At 35.9% G+C, this 21,420-nt stretch overlaps 1 protein-coding gene across 1 annotated transcript in view; it reads left to right on the top strand.

Moving 5' to 3' along the window:
* Dp1 (satellite-binding protein 1 Dp1) overlaps nucleotides 1-21,420 on the top strand; it is an 80,231-nt gene that overhangs the window by 50,346 nt on the left and 8,465 nt on the right. The window contains 6 exon segments of the mRNA XM_089090650.1: nucleotides 1,730-2,035; nucleotides 2,846-3,140; nucleotides 5,565-5,759; nucleotides 7,292-7,440; nucleotides 14,286-14,525; nucleotides 21,025-21,222. Coding sequence (XP_088946776.1) covers nucleotides 1,730-2,035; nucleotides 2,846-3,140; nucleotides 5,565-5,759; nucleotides 7,292-7,440; nucleotides 14,286-14,525; nucleotides 21,025-21,222 — 1,383 coding nt within the window.

Raw genomic sequence — 21,420 nt, 5'->3', positions numbered from 1 at the left:
TTCTTCTCGAAGGGCAAAAAAACATTTGCTACATCTGCTGTTAAATCACAGCTCATTCAAGAAATTTGATTCTTGAATCAAAGCTGATCTTACACTGAAAGTGTGGAGTGATATCCGAAACATCATTATGTACGAGCCCGAAATCATGCGTATCTGTACGAAATTGGCTGTATGGGTATATAGCAAAGAACAGTCCGAATTTGATTCTCTCAATGACCTCCGAATTCATTTATTTCCCAGAAAAAAAGAACTTGAACAGCTTACCCCCAACAGATGGTTCTTTCGTATATAACGTCAAGAGAGCTATAATTCAGTGGAGCATTATTCTTCAGGCTGTGATTTCTAAGCCCTGTGTCTTCAACCCACTTGAGGTTGGCTGGACCCATCATGACATTTTAGGAGTCAGTCCAGTGACTTCAGCGCTGACCCCCTGGCCTCTAACTGTCAACAAGGCTTCGACCTTTTGTTACTGTAAAACTGTATGCAGTAAAAAGTGTCCTTGTTTGGGGATAAAGCCATGCGACATTCTTTGCGCATGTGGTGGGCGATGTGGTGCCGACAGCGACGATTCAGACGAGGATTAGCGGGATTTTTTCGTACGTTGGGGGAAAACCGTTGGGATGCGCGGGAACTGTATTTTGACAGGCTTTACTTGTATTTTTACTCAATTAATTTCAACCCAAGTATTTTTATATAGATGTACAGTACTTCATAAAATCAGAGCTTATAGCAAATTAAATAGTATATAGCAACTAAAGTTGAAACACGATGACCAAGTCAACACTACCGTTAGACTCGGCGTCAAAATTTAGCATATAAACATGTCTCGCTGTACCATTTAAAAAAAAAAGGCCTAAAAATAAGTAATGAGCCTATAACCAACGAACTTAATATTGGGTTGAAAATTAACGTTGATATTTGGAATCCACGCTAAATTTTAGCGTAGACTATTGTGACTTATGACTTTTTGGCAAAGATACATTTTCGCATACATTTTTGGCTTATACTTAAAAAAAAATTCTGTGCAGCTTCAACAAACAGCTGGAGCTTGGAAATGTTCGACAATGTGAAGCTCAATATCCAAGGTAAATTCCGGTAAAAGATGAAAAATCCTAAAAATATATTAAGTTACGAGATACGTGCTTTACCTTGAAATAAACATTTGAATTTTGAGATTTTCAGGGAAAATTATTAAATATTAGCCTATAGCTCCGGGACTATACAAGGTATCGGAAAAAAACAAACATTTTCTAAGAGACGACCATATTAGGAATAATATGAGATGTCATGCAACTAAATTGGAGTGGTACAACCTAAAAAAAAAATAAACAGTATGTACACATTTTATAGGCCAAAAAAGGGTGTTTTTTGGATTTTAGAAGGTCAAGCCGTCACCTCCAGCTTTGCCACCACCCATATTAAGATTCAACGTGGTCGATATAGTCGGAAACTATTGTCAAACGGACTGTGTCTTTTTGATCACCTAGTTGTCACATTATAGAGGTCTGGCGCCCAAGCTATGGAGTTTAAGGTTTTGGACATTTAATGGAGGCATCAGCATTCCTCTTACGTCGAAACATTTTCTTAGCTTGAAAAACAAATGCATCCGAATGAGCCCTTTTGTGAAGTACTTTTGTGCGAAATTTAAACTTTAATGTAAAGAATTTGAAGAGGGTCCCTTATATTTGGGAATGTACTGAATATGAATCTATCGATTAATTTCTTATAGGTTACCATGGTCACGGAAGAAGTGTCAATCCCTTCACGATATCATAACTTCATAATTGGGGCTGGTGGCAAGCTGATTCAGTCGATAATGGACGAATGCGGTGGAGTTCAAATCAAGTTTCCTCCATCTGAAGCTAATTCTGATAAAGTAACCCTTCGTGGGCCGAAAGAGGAAGTGGCAAAGGCCAAAAAGACGTTGCTAGAATTGTCGCAAGAAAGGAACATATCAGATTATCAGGAAACAGTCAAAGCTAAGCCTGAGCATCATCGCTTTCTAATTGGAAGGAATGGAGCCAATATTAGAAAGGTAATATTTTTTTTTAATCTGCCTGTATAATTGGTAATGTCGGGATCAGCCAATCACCAATCTGACAAATATGCATGATGTTGTAGAACGCTTATCTGAAGTGAGTATTTCTCCATTATACAATCTGGTAATCAGTATGTTTTCAACCCTCACAAGAGATTGAACTTTTTCTTTAGAGCCTCTCGTACCACAGGCTCTACTGCTATTGTAATAATAATTAAATGATTCAGATGTCAGAATAAACTGTAAAACATCAAAACGAAGTTCCAAATGTATTAGGCATATAGGTACATTGTTGAACTTAAATTATCGATTTGATTATGTTATTGAGTCTTTGGGATTTATTAACAATCTATTAAGGACAGTTCAAAAGCTAGGGAGGGGCCGCTGCAAGCTTCCCTGGCTGCCGTTCCTGGAGGGGGAGGGGTAATTGTATGTCATTTGCTAGTTTACATATCATTCCTTAGGGGTTTGGGGATACTAGATATTCCCCTGGCGCCGCCGACCCTGGGAAGGAAGCATTGTAAAACTTATGTTAGCATCATATTTGGACTTCAAATGTTTTGTCAGTAATAGCTATCTTTTAAGTTGCAATTCTGTCATATACCTTGTGGTATAAATCCGACATTATTACTTTTCAAAAAAAAACTTACTTATAAATAAAAGGCTAACTTTTTTTCAGTAATTATAATAGTATTTGCTAGAAACCTTGATGCATGTAGTTTATGCAATTATGGTTTTCCATTAACAATTTTTCTTTCGTCCAAGGGATGTGGCATTTCTAACGCAACATGTTTGTTTAATTTTTAGATAAGAGAAAACACTGGAGCTCGCATTGTTTTCCCAGGTGATGAAGATGCAGATCGCTCTCTAATAACTATTATTGGGAAAAAAGAGTCAGTTCAAAAGGCTCGTACTGAGTTGGAACTGAAAATCAAAGAACTCGAAAGCACGACCGAAGATGAAATGAAAGTGGAGCCACGACATCATAGACACTTTGTTGCCCGACGTGGAGAGGTTCTTCAAGACTTGGCTGAACAATTTGGTGGTGTTTCCATCAGTTTTCCTCGTCCTGGAGTTGATAGTGACCGAGTTGTTATTAAAGGTGAGCGGAATATATCTATTCTGTATTAGATCAATACTCACTAAGGAATACCCTAAATTAGACATGAAATTAGGATTATCTATTTATAAGAATTATAGGGGAAAATGGTAATTTCTCTTTAATTTGGGTTTTATGGCACCATTCTTGGTATTTTCGGATATCTTGAACAAGGCTTTTAAATATGTTAAATTATGCGTAGACACATGTACCTTGTACATTTTCATACTAAATTTTAGATTTTCAGTTGAATCTAACTCATGGTGATTTAACCTTTTTCTATAAGAATTTTAACTGCCGAAAATTGCGTATAGTTTCCAAGTTTAATTAAAATGTGGAACTCGAGCTACAAGTTATGTAGGGGGCACCGAGTAAACTTAGAAAAAGGGAAAAAACAAAAAGGCATTTTCAGGAGACAGTTTTTTTTTTCTCCTTCTTTTCTTTCTTTGTTTCTTGGAGACCGACCTTAGTTTCCAGGTCTTGTCAGTGTTCCTTACTATTTGAGTTGAGTGGAATGTACTATTTGTATAATCATTAAATATCAGCAGACGGCAGGGCAAAGACGATGTGGATATTAGGTGCATCCTTAAAGAGGTGTAGGGGGAACTGTTTATCAAGGAGGTGCTACTTTTCAGGTCAGTGCCCTCCGCCCTCCACTTTTGAAGGCCCTTCACTCGAAAAAAATTGTGTGGATATGCCTTTTTTGCTAGAATATAGAAAGCCTAAAAATATGTCGGTAGAGACCAGGAGCAATGTAGATAGGGTTCCCTTTAAAAGGGAGAAAATTGAAAACCCGTCGCCTAAGTCAAACACTTGTAAAATTCTGGCTATTTGTGCGTTGTAAACTTTGATGAAAATCTATAAAGTTTTCCGTAGATACATAGTTATGTTAGATACAGTTTGTTTTAAATCTCAGTTTCCTAGATGACTCATTTCAATATAGTAAACTTTGCGTATTTGCAGTAATTCCTCTTCTGTGATAGCTTACATAGTTGTATAATTGACAGGTTAGAGTATGGGAGTTCCTGTCATGTCTGGGAGTTTATATCCTAGTTTTACTGAATATAAGTGACCAATTAAGATTAATTTAGTCAGTTCTGAGTCTGTCCTCGTCGTATGTACATTTATTGTTCTAACTGTGTTATATGTATAAATAAACATTTTATACTGTACACATAAACTTTATGGACGTTTGAGACGCTAGATATCCTCTACCAGCCGAACCATATATTGTCAGCCAACGCTACCATAAGACTCAAGAGAAGAAAGAGAAACTTTGCAACTTGGTAAGAGTGGAACTAGGTAAAAGTGGTAAGAGATTAATCGAGGATAAAGATGAAGGGGAATATCTATATTGGAGAACGATTTTGAAAGTGTACAGGCGATACTATCCCTCACATTGCCCTCTGTCCAAAGCCTGTCAGACAATTTGTTGATAGATAAATAGGGTATTAACTAAAGAATATACGTACAATTTAGCAGCCCTCAGGTCTATAAAGTGTAATGTGTAAGGAAGAAGCAGACATGTGTAGAGGTATTTTCTTCTTTTTTTTTGGGGGGGGGGGGTCAAATTTTGAAACAGAAAAAACCGTGGAATTACAAGTAAATTATAGAGAAAATCATCAAAATAATGCCGGTGCCTACCTCTTTAGAAAGGTTAATATCTTGTTTACAATGATTACATAAAAGTTAGTGCGTAATATAGCATGAGAGTTCAGATACTAAAACAAAACAAAAATATATTGGGTTGTTTTTTGGGACACTTATGAACTAAAATAGGAGGTTGAAAAGAAGTGACAATAGGCACTTTATAGTCGGTGATTTTTGTGCCTCCCAAAAGAGCAATAGTTTGATTAGCCCCTCCCGCTGCCCACCACCGAGAAAAAGAATTAATAGGAAAACAGTATTACGGAAGTCAAATGTTATTCTTACTGTTAACAACTCGTTGCAGCACAAAGCCGTTCGAGGGCGACAAAGCATGAAGCCACATCATTCTCTTTAGCTCCATTCATTGGGCTGATTAAAATATTTTGTGAATAATAAAAATACAACTACATTTTAAACATTGGTTATAACATACAGGATTAACATAATTGCAGAAATTATCATTGCTCTTTCTCTAAACAAATTATAGACGAAAAAACAAAATGTATTTTAAATGTCACTTGACGTGTTAATACGCGTAATGAAGAGTGGTCAAATGAAAACAAATAATTTGACTGGGTCTGAACTTAAGTGACAATGAATAGTCCTATATCGCCCTATTAGAATCACAAGCTATATATTTATGTACCTGGATTAAACCCAGGGCTTTCTTCCTCTTCAAATGTAAATGTGATGGGGTGCGTGTTAGTATTTTCATAACTGATACTATATATGAACTTTCACATTCAAAGTTACTATTTTAATATTGTTTTATTTATTTAGGTGCTAAAGAGTGCGTAGCTCAAGCAAAGCAACGTATTAAAGAAATCGTTGAAGACTTGGAGCATCAAGTGACAATTGATTGTGTAATACCCCAACAGTATCATAGGACAGTGATGGGCGCTAAGGGAAGTAAAGTGCAAGCAATCACTGCCGAACATAATGTCAACATCAAATTCCCTGACAGAGATACTAACGGTTAGTTTTTCTTGTTTGTGCTAGTAATTTGGAATACGAGCTTATAGCCTATGTATCTTAGTCATATTTCAGTATAAAGAAAGGATTTAAAAAATTAAAGCTTGTAGGCTAGTAGTTCATATCAAGTAAAAGTTTGCAATTGTGCTTTTTTTTCATGTATGTCTACATTAAGGATTTTAAACCTTCTTTGGCCACTGTGATCAATATGGCAGATCATTTGATTGCATAATAGTCGGATGATATCTCCTAATTCAATTTTTTTTTTTTTTTTTTTTTTTTTTTTTTTTTTTTTTTTGCAACTGCGCTCTAGAACTTAAGAAGAAATCATATTAAAAAAAAGTGCAATCAAGTTTAGTCATTACATATTTCTTAATTTCTTAGTTTTTTTGAGACCCACCTTGAAAGTCCTGAAGGGCTAAAGGTTTAGACAGCCAAAATTCCAATGAGGCAGAAAAAGCATATTTCGGGGCAACTATTTTCCGAATTTTCAGGGAAAAGGAATCTTCGTTCAATATTAGGGCTCTCCCCCTTCGTTATGGAATAGGATATCCGATTTTTTGGTGTGGCACTAAAAAAAAAAGAAGAAGAAATGCAGTGATCAAACTAATGGAATTTTCGGGTAGGAGTCCAACATTGTTGTTGCCAATTTTGAATTTTCAGTTGTGCCCCTTCTTCAACACATAAGCACTAAGCAGGGGCGTCCATGCTTTTTGGTTGGCTGGGTGACACAAGAAAGAAAACCTAGCTCTTGGTCATCTAACTATTAAGGCCATAGTCTTCAGTCAGTAATGAAAGAGCAAAACTATTAAATTTATGCTTCTACCAATAGGGCAAAGAGGAGTATGAGAATATTTTCATCAAACTTCTTTATCTTCAGGCTTGAGAGGAAATGAGTGTACTAACAGCAAAAAAAAAATAAAATAAATAAATAATGCCCAATAACTCAGACAATAGATCTCTGACGAGATTAAAATTCTTCCTTTGTTTATTTATTTATTTTTTTTTCTTTGAAAAATGCAAGAGCAAGGCACTAGTAGCTTGACGGCCGAGATGTAACTACCCCAACTTGCTTGGTAGGCTGTATTTAAAGGTGTCCTGAGTCATGTTTTGGAAGACCCTTTTTCCCTCTTTTTTGTTTATTTGTAATCTTTTTTTATTTATGTTGGATTTTTAATGTATTTTTGGCCTTGTTGCTGTCCAAGGTTTTTTTTTTATATTAGTTGTTTTTTTATGTAAACAATAAAGAAGATTACAGTGAGTAATTTTTTTGAAAGACAATGAATTGCAAATTAAAACTAATTTAATATTTTCACTATATAACTAATAGTCGTTTTGAGTGAAAAAAATTGAATGAAGATGAAATTCAACTTATGATAAAAATCGAAGAAACTAAATATAAATGGCTCTAATAAGAGTCCTAGCTTGATTATTGTAAAAACGTTAGACCAAGACGAGGATTCAACATATAAGTTTTGTTAGGGATTGTATTCTTTTAAAAATTTATTAGATCGTTTTCAATTTTCCTATTTCAGGGAATGGCGAAATGAACCCAGCCAATCCAGAATCAGGTGAAGAACTTACTGAACCGCGAAAAGAGGACACAATTAAAATTTCTGGTCATTCAGACAACTGCGAAGGGGCCAAACAAGCGCTTTTGGCTCTGGTACCAATCAGCGCTGAGGTAAGTCATATATAGTTGTCTCATCCATAATGATATGATGGATTGGTTCCTCAATGCCTATGTGAACTCAGTCAATTCGGAAGCAGATATCTGGGCCTCCCAAGTTGAGGCTCAGTACATCATTTAAGGCTGTAGTTTCTTAAGCCTATTCGACTTAACTATGGGTAATTTTTGACTCTGCAAGTATAGGGTGCAAGAATAGGTTTAAATATTAATGTCATGAAAACTAAGTCGCTAAGATTAGGAATAAGTAAAAGTGAAGAGGTGATGTTAGGTAATGAGAAGATAGATCATATGGACAGCTTCATTTACCTAGGTAGCATTATTAGTAAAGATGGAGGGTGAAGTGAAGATGTTAAAAGTAGAATAGCAATGACCCAGGTTTTTCTTTTCGCAGTTCAAAAAAGTTTGAAAGAATAGGAAGATAAATATGTGAACCAAGATTAGAATATTGAAAACTGCAGTGATGACAGCGGTCAAGTATGGTTCTGGAGCATCGGCGCTCCGAAAATCGGAGGAGGATTTGCTAGATGTTTTTCAGAGAAATTATCTACCGATTTTCTTAGGTTCCTGCCTAACTGACCGTATCTCAAACGTAAGCTCGACGAAAAATTTGGTTTAATCCCACTTTCCAGAGTTACAATGTGAGAAAGGATGAGATGGCTAGGACACATTCTGCAGACGAACTATGACAGATCGCCAAAGATTGCAAAAAGCAGGTCGTCCTCGAATGGTATTGGAGGATGTCACAAGGAAAGATTCAAGAGAAATGGGAACTTCTTGTGAGGATGTAAAGAGGGGGGCTTTGCATAGACTGGGATGGAAGAGGTGCGTGCGTAGCTATGTTGGCGTCAGGTTGCTTGGTGCTGCCGTGGGTTGGTAGTAGTATTTATAGTAATGGAATAAAAATAAAATTTACACAGTTGTGCCACGAGGAAGTCTCGAATATGAAATCAGTAGCTTTGTGATTAACTCTAATCTTCTGATAGGCAATATTTATCCAAACTTTGTTTATTACGAATTCAGAGTTCTTGATTTTAAAAAGTAAACTTTTCTCCTTTGATGCTACGACCTATATAATACCATGTGTTATCACTGCGAAAATTACACCTGTTTCCTTTGTAATTGTAACGCCTATTCATTAATATTTTAGTCATAGTTGCCAGTAGCTTAATGTTTTATTTGGCAAAATCTCAAAAATAATTGTACTTCTTTTTATCCTAGATGAATATTAAGGCGTAGTTTGGTGTTAATTCAAAGTATGAATAGTTCGGACTGATATAAACGGTAATTTAGGATCAGTTTGAAAAGGGTCCCTTGTGTGGAATTTCTGCTTTTTCGTGTATGGTCACTTCCGAAGAAATAATTTTCTGGGTTTTGTTTGACTAAATCGACATTAGCATACTATTAATAAGTTTTTTTTTCGTTTCTTGTTTTTCGAATTGAAAATTAAACCGTTTAGTTCTGTTCTTCTGTTTATTTGTTATACATACACAAGTGTTAAGTAAAATGGTTGCTCTTCGCTTATACTTTTCCCTTGTACAATATCTCTTTCTTGCTTTTTTTTGGTTTTTCTTCCCTTTTGCCTTCCTTTCGCAATGATATTTGAATACTACGAGCTTCATTCTGAATCTACTCACTATTTTACAATGTTCTACGAAACTTGAAACACCTTGCTTTTTCAGATTTTTCTACACGTTTCAGTTTTTCTTCATTCTATTTGTTTCAACAACAAAATGTTTTCTATATATTTTTAAATATTTTTTCTATATATTTGCCTTCGTGTTTCGGATGTATGTTGAAAGAAATGATAAGTCTTTGTTAGTGTGTACTATAACTTATAAGAGCAAATGCAGAGATCATTAAGGTAATTAATGAGAGAGAAGATTTCAAAACAATAAAGAAACAATCCCAAGGCAAAATAGTGCCTTTTTTATTTCTTTATCTGTAAGGCGTCTTCAGTGAATATAAAATTTAGATGGAAAAATTATATGTATAATTTAATATCAAAGTTTAATTTTAAAGATGGATAATGACAAGCAAAAACACATTTTGCGAAAAACTAAATAAAGAATCAGGGGACATAAAAAAGGCAGATTATAAACAAATAACTGGCTGTAAATTTGTAGAAAAGCTACTGAAAAAATTACTGGCTGGTGAGAATCTGGCACCTTGTTTTGATTTTTGAAGAAAAGGCAATAATAAGAATATATTTACATACACTAATATTTCTTAGCTTCCTTGACTTGTCAGATCTCACCTGGGTGCCGTACCTAAGCATTGTGAGACCATCCTGGTCCAGGAAGCCAGGAGTCATTCTAAAATACAGAAGCCTCCTCCCCGAAGCGTCCGTTTTGATTTTCCGTCATGCATTAGACCGATCATTGAATATGTATATTCTCTCTTTGTATGTTCTCCAACTAGCAACATCACTCCTCTGTCATTAGAGCGGTCATTGAATATGAATATTCTGTCTTTGTGCGTTCTCCAACTAGCAACATCACTCCTCTTTCATTAGACCCGTCATTGAATACGTATTAATTAAAACAACTTTTTCCACGAAATAAGTTTTTCAAAGAAAAGTAAAGAACTCCATTTAACCAAAAATGAGCATCTACCAAGCACACAACTTCAACATATCAGTATCAATAAGTAAATAGAACACAAAACGAACAGTAATAAAAACAAATAACTGAGTCAATCTCAAAAAGAGCAGAAATTAATGTGAGTTGGGTTTAAATCCCATGCATTATAAAGGCCATAACATAATTTGTACTTTACTGAAAAACATTCTTTTAAATGTTTTCAGTTTTATAACTTTAAGAAATCAAAAATTAATCAAGATGATAAATAAAAGTTCAAATAGGGATAAAATCCTTTTAATAGACAGTGATGATAGAAATTCACAAAAATACCAGATATTTCGGTCACATATACAGTGACCGTCATCAGTTTTACTACTGATGACGGTCACTGTATACTGTATATGTGACCGAAATATCTGGTATTTTTGTGAATTTCTATCATCACTGTCTATTAAAAGGATTTAGTTTTACTACTGATGACGGTCACTGTATATGTGACCGAAATATCTGGTATTTTTGTGAATTTCTATCATCACTGTCTATTAAAAGGATTTATCCCTATTTGAACTTTTATTTATCGTCATGGAAAGGCAGTGTGGTCTCCGAAATTATTAATCAAGATTTTATGGAATAAATATCAGACATGTATATTAAACTGACAGTGCACATTTTTTTTCAGTAAATTCGTTTGAATTTTTTTTTCAGTAAAGTACAAATTATATTCTGACTTTTAGAAAGCATGGGGTTGAAACCCTACTCATTAATTTCTGCTCGTTTTGAGTATGACTTTGTTATTTATTTTAATTTCTGTTTGTTTTGGGTTTCATTTATTGTTTGATACAGATTTGTGGTAGTTGTATGCTTGGTAGATTATTTGATTTTATTTTTGCTCATTTTTGGTTAAATGGAGTTCTTTACTTTTCTTTGAAAAACTAATTTTGTGGAAAAGTTTTTTTAATTAATTTCTGTTCGTTTTATATTAATAGTCTTTTCAGGGAAAAAGAAAATAATGGTTTAAATCTTTTCGTTTTTTTAAGACTTTATAGTTTGGCCTACTATTTGTATGCTGGAGAAAATTTTTCAGCAATTTTTAACAACATACACCCTTTTAAAAATCGGGACACAAACAGTAGTGTTTAATTTAGTTTCATACCTCCTAGAGTTGACCTGAAATAGAAAACTTGATACCATTCGCAAAAAAATCTGTTTACTTTCTTTGATAGCTTGGATAATACCCTCAGTCGTTCTTGGGATACTGCTGAGATGCCTTATTGGGAATTAGCATTAACAATGTTGCATTTTGATTTAGTACTAAGGCAACATTTAGTTTCTAAACATAATGGGGAAATTGGGTGGGTGGGCTGGGTTGGGGGACTAGTTGCCCTCCAGTCACTTTCTTCTATTGAAAAGGGCACTAGCCCTATCAATTCTCAATCGAATGAGCTCTTTTCGAAGTTTCTATGACAACTCCTTCGATACGAAGTGCTCTGGTCTAAGCAAAAAAATAATATATTGTACCAACATCGCTCTTTACTATAAAAATGTCAAGCCTTCCAATCACTTTCGACCATTAAAAAGGGCACTAGCCCTTTCAATTTCCAATCGAATGAGCCCTTTTTAAGTTTCTACGTCAAGGCTTTCTATAAACACCTTATATGCCCCCAGGGCAAAAATTACAACCCTTGCCCTGAGGGCTCTGGGGGGGTGTCATCCCCAAAAACATAATGTACACAAATTTCAACTACGTTGAACAAAATAGCTGTCTCAAAAATTGGATTGGATGTGTTTGGGGAAATAGTGCGCGTTAGAGGAGGTTACTTACCCACCTATTACTTTCGACTATTAAAAAGAGCACTAGCCATTTCAATTTCCAATTGAATGAGCCCTTTTTGAAGTTTCTACGACAACGCTTTCTATAAAAAAAACTTTATATGCCCCCAGGGCATAACTTCCAACCCTTTCCCTGAGGGCTGGAGGGGGGAGTTTTATCCTCAAAACTCAAAACTTCCGGACCTTTTAACTACTTCGAACAAAATGGCTATCTCAAAATTTTGATTGGATGCGTTTGGGGAAATGGTGGGTGTGAGAGGGGTGTTAGTTATCCTTCAATCACTTTCAACTATTAAAAAGGGCACAAGCCCTTCTAATTTCCAGTCGAATGAGCCCTTTTTGAAATTTCTACAACATCGTTATCTATAAAAACCTTATATGCCCCCAGGGCATAACTTACAACCCAATTACAACCCAGGGCATAACTTACAACCCTCTTCAGAGCCCTGAGGGCTCTGAAGAGGCTATCATCCTCAAAGACCTAATTTCTAAAACTTTTAACCATGTTAAACAAAATTGTTATCTAAAAATTTTGATTGGATGTGTTTGGGGAAAAGGTCGGCGTGAGATGAGGGTTAGTTGCCCTCCAGTCACTGTTGCCTATTAAAAAGGGCACTAGTCCTTTGAATTTCCAATTGAATGAGCTCTTTTTCAAGTTTCACGACAAACCTTTCAATAAAACCTTATATGCCCCCAAGGTATAACTTACAACCCTTACCCTGACGGCTCTGGGGGGAGTGTCATTTTCAAAGATATAATTTCTGGACCTTTCAACTACTTTGAACAAAATGGCTATCTCAAATGGATATGTCTGGATAAATGGTTGGCGTGGAAGGGATGTTAGTTACCTTCCAATCACCTTCGACTATTAAAAAGGGCACTAGCCATTTCAATTTCCAATCAAATGAGCCCTTTTTGAAGTTTCTACGACAACGCTTTCTATAATATCCTTATGTGTCCCCAGGGCATAACTTATAACCCTTGCCCTGAGGGCTGTGGGGGATGTCATCCTTAGAGACCTAACTTCCAACTTTCAACTACTTTGAACAAAATGGCCATCTCAGAACTTTGATTGGATGTGTTTGGGGGAAAGGTGAGCGTGAGAAGGGGGTTAATTGCCCTCCAATCACTTACGACTATTAAAAAGGGCACTAGCCCTTTGAATTTCCAATCGAATGAGACCTTTTTGAAGTTTCTACGAAAAAGCATTATATAAAAAACCTTATATGCCGCCGGGGCATAACTGGCAACACATACCCTAAGGGCTTTGGGGGGAGTGTCCTCCTCAAAAACATAATTTCTATCTGGAAATCAACTACGCTAAATAAAATGGCTATCTCAGAATTTTGATTGGATGTGTTTGGGGAAATGGTGGGCGTGGAAGGGGTGTTAGTCCAATCACTTTTGACTATTAAAAAGGGCACTAGCCATTCGGATTTCCAATCGAATGAGCCCTTCTCGAAGTTTCTACGACACCTCCTTCGATACGAATTGCCCTGGTAGGGAAGAAGAAAAAAAATAATACATTGTGCCAACATCGTTCTTTACTTAGGCAGCGCGACTGCCTAAGTTAATCCCCTTGTCTGAGCGTTCAAGAGAAGGCGTGACAAATACCTTAAAATTAAATGTGGGATAATTTGCAGAACCAACAGTATATCATCGTTTGTGAGGGAGCTGTGAAGCCTGTAATAATAATAAATAAAAGTAGCTGTTTTTGGGAGTTTGTTGAATTTTATGTGACCTGTGAATCTGTTCTTATTAAGAAAAATTTCAACATCGTCTAATCATGACAGAATTTCAAATCTTATCGAAACAATATTTGAAAGAGAAAGAAATAAAAATTTGCGGCTAATATTATCCTTAATGGATAGTATTTATATTCTTTATTATCTTACTTTTGGTTTTATTTTTTTATCCATATACATATATCTATGATCAGTTTATGTTCTAATCGAGTAGTTCCCGATTTGTAAAAGGATATCTCTTTGTGTTTGAGTTTGAAAATTTTGTTTTGGTATGTTTTCATAGGTGTATTGGTAAATTGTCCTTTAAAAAGGTATTTAGTGTTTTTTTTTTTTTTTTTTTTTTTTTTTTTTTTTTTTTTTTTTAATATATATATATAAGAAATATCCGATGTAAAGTTGAAAGATTATCACAGAAGTACAGAGATTGGCTTAATTGATTGAGCAAATGAGACTGATTTGCATTTTTACTGCTGATTATAAGAATTTTGGCATTTTTCCTTTTCTAAATTTTTGTTATATTTTTTATATTGCTGAAACCGTTTATAGATAAAATGATCGATTCTTCTCTGAAACTGTAATTTACTCGAGGAAATTTTTGGATTTCTCTGTTATTTACACTATCATTTGGAAAATAATTGAGTTCTTAATTGTAATAAAAATTAAGTTTGAGCTGCTTTGTTTCTAGGTCAATGTACCGTATGAATATCACCGATACATTATTGGTCAAAAAGGACGGGACGTGCGCCAGATGATGCAAACCTATGACGTGAGCATTAAGATCCCCAATGCTGAGAGTCATAGTGATGTCATTGTCATCTCTGGAACACTTGCCTGTGTTGAAGAAGCTAAACAAGCTTTGGCTGAAAAAATTGAAATTCTTGAAAAAGAAAAAGAAGATAGGATACTTAAATCCTATTCTGTTACTGTGAGTTCCCATTTTTCTTCTTTTTTTTCTTTTTTTTTCAGATGTCAGGATTTGGCGTTTACCGCCTTGCCAATCGTCTAAAATTAAGACGTTTCGTGTGAGTTTATTTAACTGTAAGCTCCCCAGACTCACGGCGGCTGAGCTTGCAAAGGCACACCACTGAAACCCACACTTAGCCATAATAATAATAATAATAATTTTATTATAAGCCAAAAAACAGGCCATACAGAACAGTATTCTTAATCACACTCCACAAGAAAAATAACATAAATATCAAGTTTCACTCATTCATGTCAACGCTTCATTTACAAATCTACATAACTGCCTGATTGACCTTTTTACAGTCGTGTTCAGGCTCCCCCGGCACAACCACTTAACACCCACCAAAAAATTTTACCTTAATAGAGAAAGTTGCTGCCACTCGGTGAGAATATGGGCCACATCCTCAATACCGAAGGTATATCTGGGGCAGGAGTAATCTGCATTTGTATCTGGGGTCGGCCTTTATTTTTCAAATACTTTTTTTCTATTTTTCAGTGGCATATACTTTGCTCGAATCCGAAACCAACCCCTCAAAGTCTTCCCCGGTGATCCTAGTTTAAAATAATATTCGAATCCAAATATTTCTTTTACATGGGAATAAAACTTCAATGTTTCAGATGTTTTAAGTGCCTGGGTCCACTTTCGGACTTCCTGGTCTTTCATTCTTTCTATAATCATAGCAAAAAACGACTCACCTTGATCTGAGGGACCTAGCCCCTCATTCCAAATATATGATAATCCTAATCCATCTAAAACATTTTTTATTTGATACGGCCACGATCTTTTACGTTTCGACCGTAGCATCTCCACATAAGCTGTTTTTGCTAACCTATCTTCTGACAGACTTAGAACCTTTAGCCAGTACCGGATCATCTGTGCTAATCTACTCATTCTCAGCGAAAATATACCTAGGTCACCTTTTATAGCCTGATTGTGGGTCGTTACGTGAAGACCAATTAATCTCTTAAAATGTTGCAGCTGAATTGATTCCAATTGTGGTGCCGGGTCATCCCCCCAAAGTTCAGCTCCTTAATGGATAGTAGGCAAAACTTTAGAATTAAAAACATATTTATGCATTTTTAGATCTTTTATATTTGAAAGCCTTGAATTACGTAAAATGGCAGCTGAAACTGCTTTCCCTCTCTTAATCATTTGTTTTACATGCTCTTTCCATCCTCCTTTTGCTGAAAGTGTTACTCCCAAATATTTAAAATTTTCGCTCTCTTTTACTTTTTCACCTTTATAATAAAATTCTACTTTTTGATCATCATTATTCACACGAATTCCTCTAAAAACCACAATCTCGGTCTTTTTAATATTCAACACTAGTTTCTTTCTATCTAAATATTCTTCTAATATACTCAATAAGATTTGGAGCTCCTCTGGTGACTTGCCTATCAACACCGCATCATCAGCAAAAAGCAACAGAGATAACGTCAGGCTCCCTAGTGACACTGTAGGGGCCCATACCTTTTTAAAATGGTCAACAATATCATTTATATACAACTTGAACAACCTAGGGGAAATACTACTACCCTGTTTTGCTCCTTTTCTAATTTCAAACGGTGACGATAATCACTTCCCTACAACTTTAACTATACCAAATGTGTTTCTATACATATCAGCTAGTATCCCAACGAAAAGTCTTGCTAAGCCTACCTTTAACAGTTCTAAGCACAGAAAAATCCTATCAATACTGTCGAAGGCCTCTTCTTGATCTAAAATGCAACGTACAACCTATTCTTCCCTTTTGCATATTTATCTACAAGCGCCTGTAGAACTAAGACCCTATCAATAGCATTATATCCCTCCCGAAATCCTGCCTGCTCCTCCTTCAAAATCCTATATTTTTCTAACCAATGAGCTAATCTAGCATCTAGTATTCTTTCTAATATTTTGCTAAGACTAGGTACTAAAGATATCGGTCGATAATTACTGTGATCCGCTGGGTCTCCCTTTTTGAATAGCGGCAAAATCAAGGATGTTTTCCACAGCGATGGCCATTCTCCGGAAGCCAGAACTGAGTTGAAGATAGCCAAGAAGATGGGCATAAATAAAAGTTGGAGTTGTTTCAAGATCTTTGTTGGGACTCCATCGCTACCAGGTGCTGATCCACCTTCCATGGCGCTTATGCATTCTTCGATTTCTTCTTCCGATGCGGGTTTTATCAGATCATAATCGTGTTCTTTCAGTGGGAAACTGGTCTCATTCTCTGTATTCGATAATTCGTCGCTGAACCAGCAGTCAAACGAATAGTCTTCATGAACCGCGTCCTTGTAGTATGTAGGCCATGTTTTCGGGTCAGGTACTTTTGGCAGAGCTATGGCGGCCTCTTTTTTTAGCTTTCTCCAGAAAGACCGCGTATCACTCTTTTCATAAAACTGAATCAGATCCTCCTTACCTTTTTTAATAGCCAGTCTCTCCTTCTGATTTAAAAGGTGTTTATACTCCCGGCAAACATTTTTAAGCCTTGTTACTAGTCGAAGTCTATTTTCCTCTATTTCCTCTTCCCTCAAAATCTCCATTTCATTAATCAATTCTAATTTTTTTATTCTACATTCCTCATCAAAAAATTCTATATCCTTACAACCTCCTTTATTTCTTAGCACTGGGCCTGCTATTTCATGTAAAATCACCGTGAACTCTTCTATCAATCTATCATGGTTATTTATCTTCTCTAAATCACTTAACCTTATAGCTACATCATCCTCTGAAAACGCTTCACTTAATTTAACATTTTCCTCTGTAGACCATTCCCTAGGTATCTGACGTCTAATATTTTTATTATAAATATGACTTTCACTAGAAATATCCCTCATGTTGGGAGCACTCCTTGATTTAATTTCTAAAAATACCGGCAGATGGTCCGATCCTACTAGCTTAAGCGCATCCACATTAAGGTAATTCGGATCCCAGCGAATATCCACCAAAACATAATCAATTAAAGTTGCTCTAGCCCCAGATAAGCAGGTAAACTCACCCCGATTTTTATCTTTTCCAAATCTTCCATTTCCAATCATCAAACCCGATTCTGCGCATAATGTCAGCAACCTTCTACCCCATTGATTTATTCTTCTTTTTTCATCCCTGCTAGCTCCGGAAGTTCTGTAGACGGCTGGGACTGCTGACGGAATACTTTTAATTAACACATCTTTTAATTCAACTTCATCACTAGTATAAGCATTAAAATCACCCATTAATATCAATCTATCGATTTCAAAATAGCTCTTTTTTCATCTAATTCTTTTACCAACAAATTCCACGTATCTTCATTTCGGTACGAGCTATTTTGAGGCGGAATATAAATCGATCCTATTACAATATACAGTCCATCCCAACATTCTAATCTAATGCAAATAACATTTTCTGATTTACTTTTCAGCTTTGTATAACTTTTGAAAGACTCATCTTTTATCAACACTACAATGCCTCCAAAATAACAATTGTTAGAAGCTAACTCTCGCAATACACTTTCCACATTAAAACCTCTTACTTTTGGAGTTTCACTAGGGCAATGCCAGGTTTCTATTAATGCTACAAACTCAAAATTTGACAAATCACTTTCCACAGAACTTAACTTATTTTATATACCCTGTACATTGCAAGCTACAAACTTCAGGGTTTGTGTATGGCCTTGTCTAAGCTATTGGGCTCTGTAATCACTCGAGTGGAAATCTAACCGGTAATAGTCGTCGCCTTTCTGCCTATTAATACCCCTGTACTGCCAAGGCTGGTTTTTTTGTAGCTGCCTGAACGGGCGTGTGTTTTGTCTGAAAATTGGTGGCCGATTCCCTTCAGTTACCCGGCTTGTCAATGGCTCCTCATTTTTTTGCCGTACATTTCTAGCGGTGCGACCGTAAGTATTATCAACGGGGCTAATTTCGCTACTTTTAAGACCTTTCCCTGTTTTTATTGTTTTCGGCAACTTGCTTTTTCTTTCGACTATCGTGTTCGTGTCGCTTTCATTACCAGAACAGTCCAACTGTTTTGAAGGGCAATGCTGGACTGAACTCTGGTTATTTTCATTCACATTAGCGGGATTTATACCTCTGATCTCTGAGTTACTCTGTGCTGCATTAGGGGCCCTAATTGGGTGGATTACCGTCATTTCTTTTATTTTTTGACATTCACGGTCGTATGTGTACGTTTTACCTTCAATGATAAGCCTATCGCCTTTGAGCCGCGCGTTTTGGCCTTTTACTAGGGCTTGGGACAGCACTGGCTTTAAATTTTTTCTAACCTTGCATTGATACGTAGTGTAATCCGAAGCAACCCCTACGCCATTCTTTTTCAATACAAAACTTTTCCTGAGAACCGCATTTCGTATTTCCAAGTCGTGCCACTTAACTATTACAAGGCTGATCTGAGGCGGAAAGCATCCTTTATGCCCCTCCGAGAAAGCTGTAGGTTCGAGAGGCACCAGCTAAGAAACTCGCAAAGCTCATCCTTCAAACTTGACTGGAATGGACCAGCCACAGGAAAATTGTAAAACACGAGGTAATAACGCTTTAGTTCTGCCTCTAATGAGTCACTTTTCAGTGTAGATTTCCTGATTTTGTTCTTCATTTTCACTAGATCGTTTGAAATTCCTGATTTTGTTTTATCTAACTGTTTACTAAAACTATTCATTTTTGCCTCTATACCGGATAAGCTGTTTGAGAGCTGTGGGATCAAATCCAGTTTGAAATTTATTTCACGCATAAACTGAGAAATAGCGTCGGGATCTGACGCATCCGGAAGTTGAGGTGGCTGAATCTGATTCACCGCCGGAAGAACATAGGATTGTAGGTTCAGCGTGTTATCCACTCGGCTAGAGCAGGGACAAAGGTTCATTTCGTTGCATCTTTGTTGGCGATTTTTCTTTTTTTTTACATAAATTTTTACTGATAAATTATGCTGGATCCACAGAGAAAAACAAAGAAAAAACTTTGAACACAGAAATGTGTTCTTAATAAGATTTTGCGATTTGTCTAATAACTTACCTTTGTGTTATATAAGTTTAGGGATGATGAAATCAAATGGTTACATTCTGATCCGTAAATTGAGTAAAGAATTGACCTGTTATGAATCAGTTAAAGGACAGTACAGGATAAATTTATTAAATTTTGATAAGTTGAGATATATATTAATAAATATTGCAAAAGACAAAAAGGCTGTAATTTAAAATGAGTTCAAATTGACACGTAACGATGCTTCTGTTATGATTCAAACGCATCGTCAAAGCCATTTTTGCTTATTTTTCCCTTTTTAAACTGAAAACTAGCAGAATTAGTTTTTTTTTTTTTTTTTTTTTTTTTTTTTTTTTTAGGTTAGTTCGGTATAATTTCCAGTTCAAAAGCATATAAACAAGAACAAATAAGACGATTTAGCAGTAAAGATGTAGATATTAATTTTTTTTATCTTTCACTTCTAATAATTTTCAAAAGAGAAGGAAATTGAGCTGAAAAGGCTCTATCTATAATAGTTAATTTTGATGACGTAAGTAAAAATAATAATTTTCATCAAATCATTAGATGTTTATCTATTAAAGAATAATTGGAGACAAAAGACGAATAATGATTTATTTTGTTTTTGACCATACATTATGGTTGCGTCTCTTTGATTTTGTTTCCTACAGGGTTTAAAGTCCCACCATGATATAGGGAACGCTAAAGTTTCCTAGATAGCATACAGGGTCCTACCTTTTGGTGGTTGTTTCGATGACTTTGCGCATACAAATTTGACTTTGGCTACCTGTTTTAGAATGCTTCCAGTAGTCACTTTACACCACTCAGAATGGTCCAGAATGTGGCTAGTTGGCCAGGCTGTATTTCCGCCAAAAACTCAGCTACATTTAATGGGAATGCATCATGTATTTTATTCTACTGGTATATCTGCTCATCTTCTTTTGGGAGCTTTCTTTCTTATTGCTCCTATTCCATAAGCTAAAAACACTAATACGTAGGTACATATGTCGCCTGAGGTGACTGAAGAAGGAAATACCTAGGATTGGGCACTCGAAAAAGTTGTGTTCACTGCCACACATCTGTCTGGGGGGGGGGGGGGTGTCTTCATCAAAGCCATTTGTTGATTCCTCTAAGGCAAAAGTTTGCTTGACAAAAAAAAAATCTCGTGCCCCTTTGATGTAAATGGTGCTGTGGACCTTGTTAAAAGTTTTAATAATTCTTCTTTATGAGGGGAGCGAAGGAAAAGCAATGACTGCTTTCAAATAATTACGAAGTATTAAGTATTCCTATCGATTTTCCTATTGCAATCCAAGCTTTCGGTGAATTTGTTTTTTCCAGAGGATTCCACCCGCGCAATCCCCTAGTTTAATATTGGGGTGGTTAGAGCGACTGGTTTTGAAGGTAGGATTCTTGACTTTGACCCAGTTTCGCATAATCCTATAATTCCAATCTGTCTCCCAGAAAATGACCAATTGGATTAGTAGTTGCTCATTTAATCTGTTTTTTTTAAGGTCGACGTACCTCCTGAATACCATTCGAAGATCATTGGTCGTGGTGGTGCGACGATCAACAACCTGCGTCATGAATTCGATGTCGTCATCCAATTCCCAAGGCGAGGCGATGAAAATCAATTTGAAGTAACTATAAGTGGTTACGAAAAAGATGTAAACCAATGCAAGGAGAAGATCCTAGCAATGGTAGCAGAACTGGTAGGTGTTTTTTTTTTTTTTTTTTTTTTGGGGGGGGCTTATAAATTTTATATGTGACCGACTAGAGAAAAAACGACTGTTCCTAACGATAGTTTTGCACACTGTACGTTTCACTTTGCTCTTGGATAATTATGAAATGACCAGATGCTCTAGTGTTGTGACGTAATAGTATTTCGAGATTTTTCTTTATAATGTTTG

The sequence above is a fragment of the Artemia sp. Qi Xiang Cuo genome, chromosome 6 (genome assembly GCF_049724085.1).
Source record: "Artemia sp. Qi Xiang Cuo chromosome 6, ASM4972408v1, whole genome shotgun sequence".
NCBI lineage: Eukaryota > Metazoa > Arthropoda > Branchiopoda > Anostraca > Artemiidae > Artemia > Artemia sp. Qi Xiang Cuo.
The sequence above is the reverse complement of the archived record's forward strand: the minus strand, read 5'-3'. Positions and strand labels throughout refer to the sequence as shown.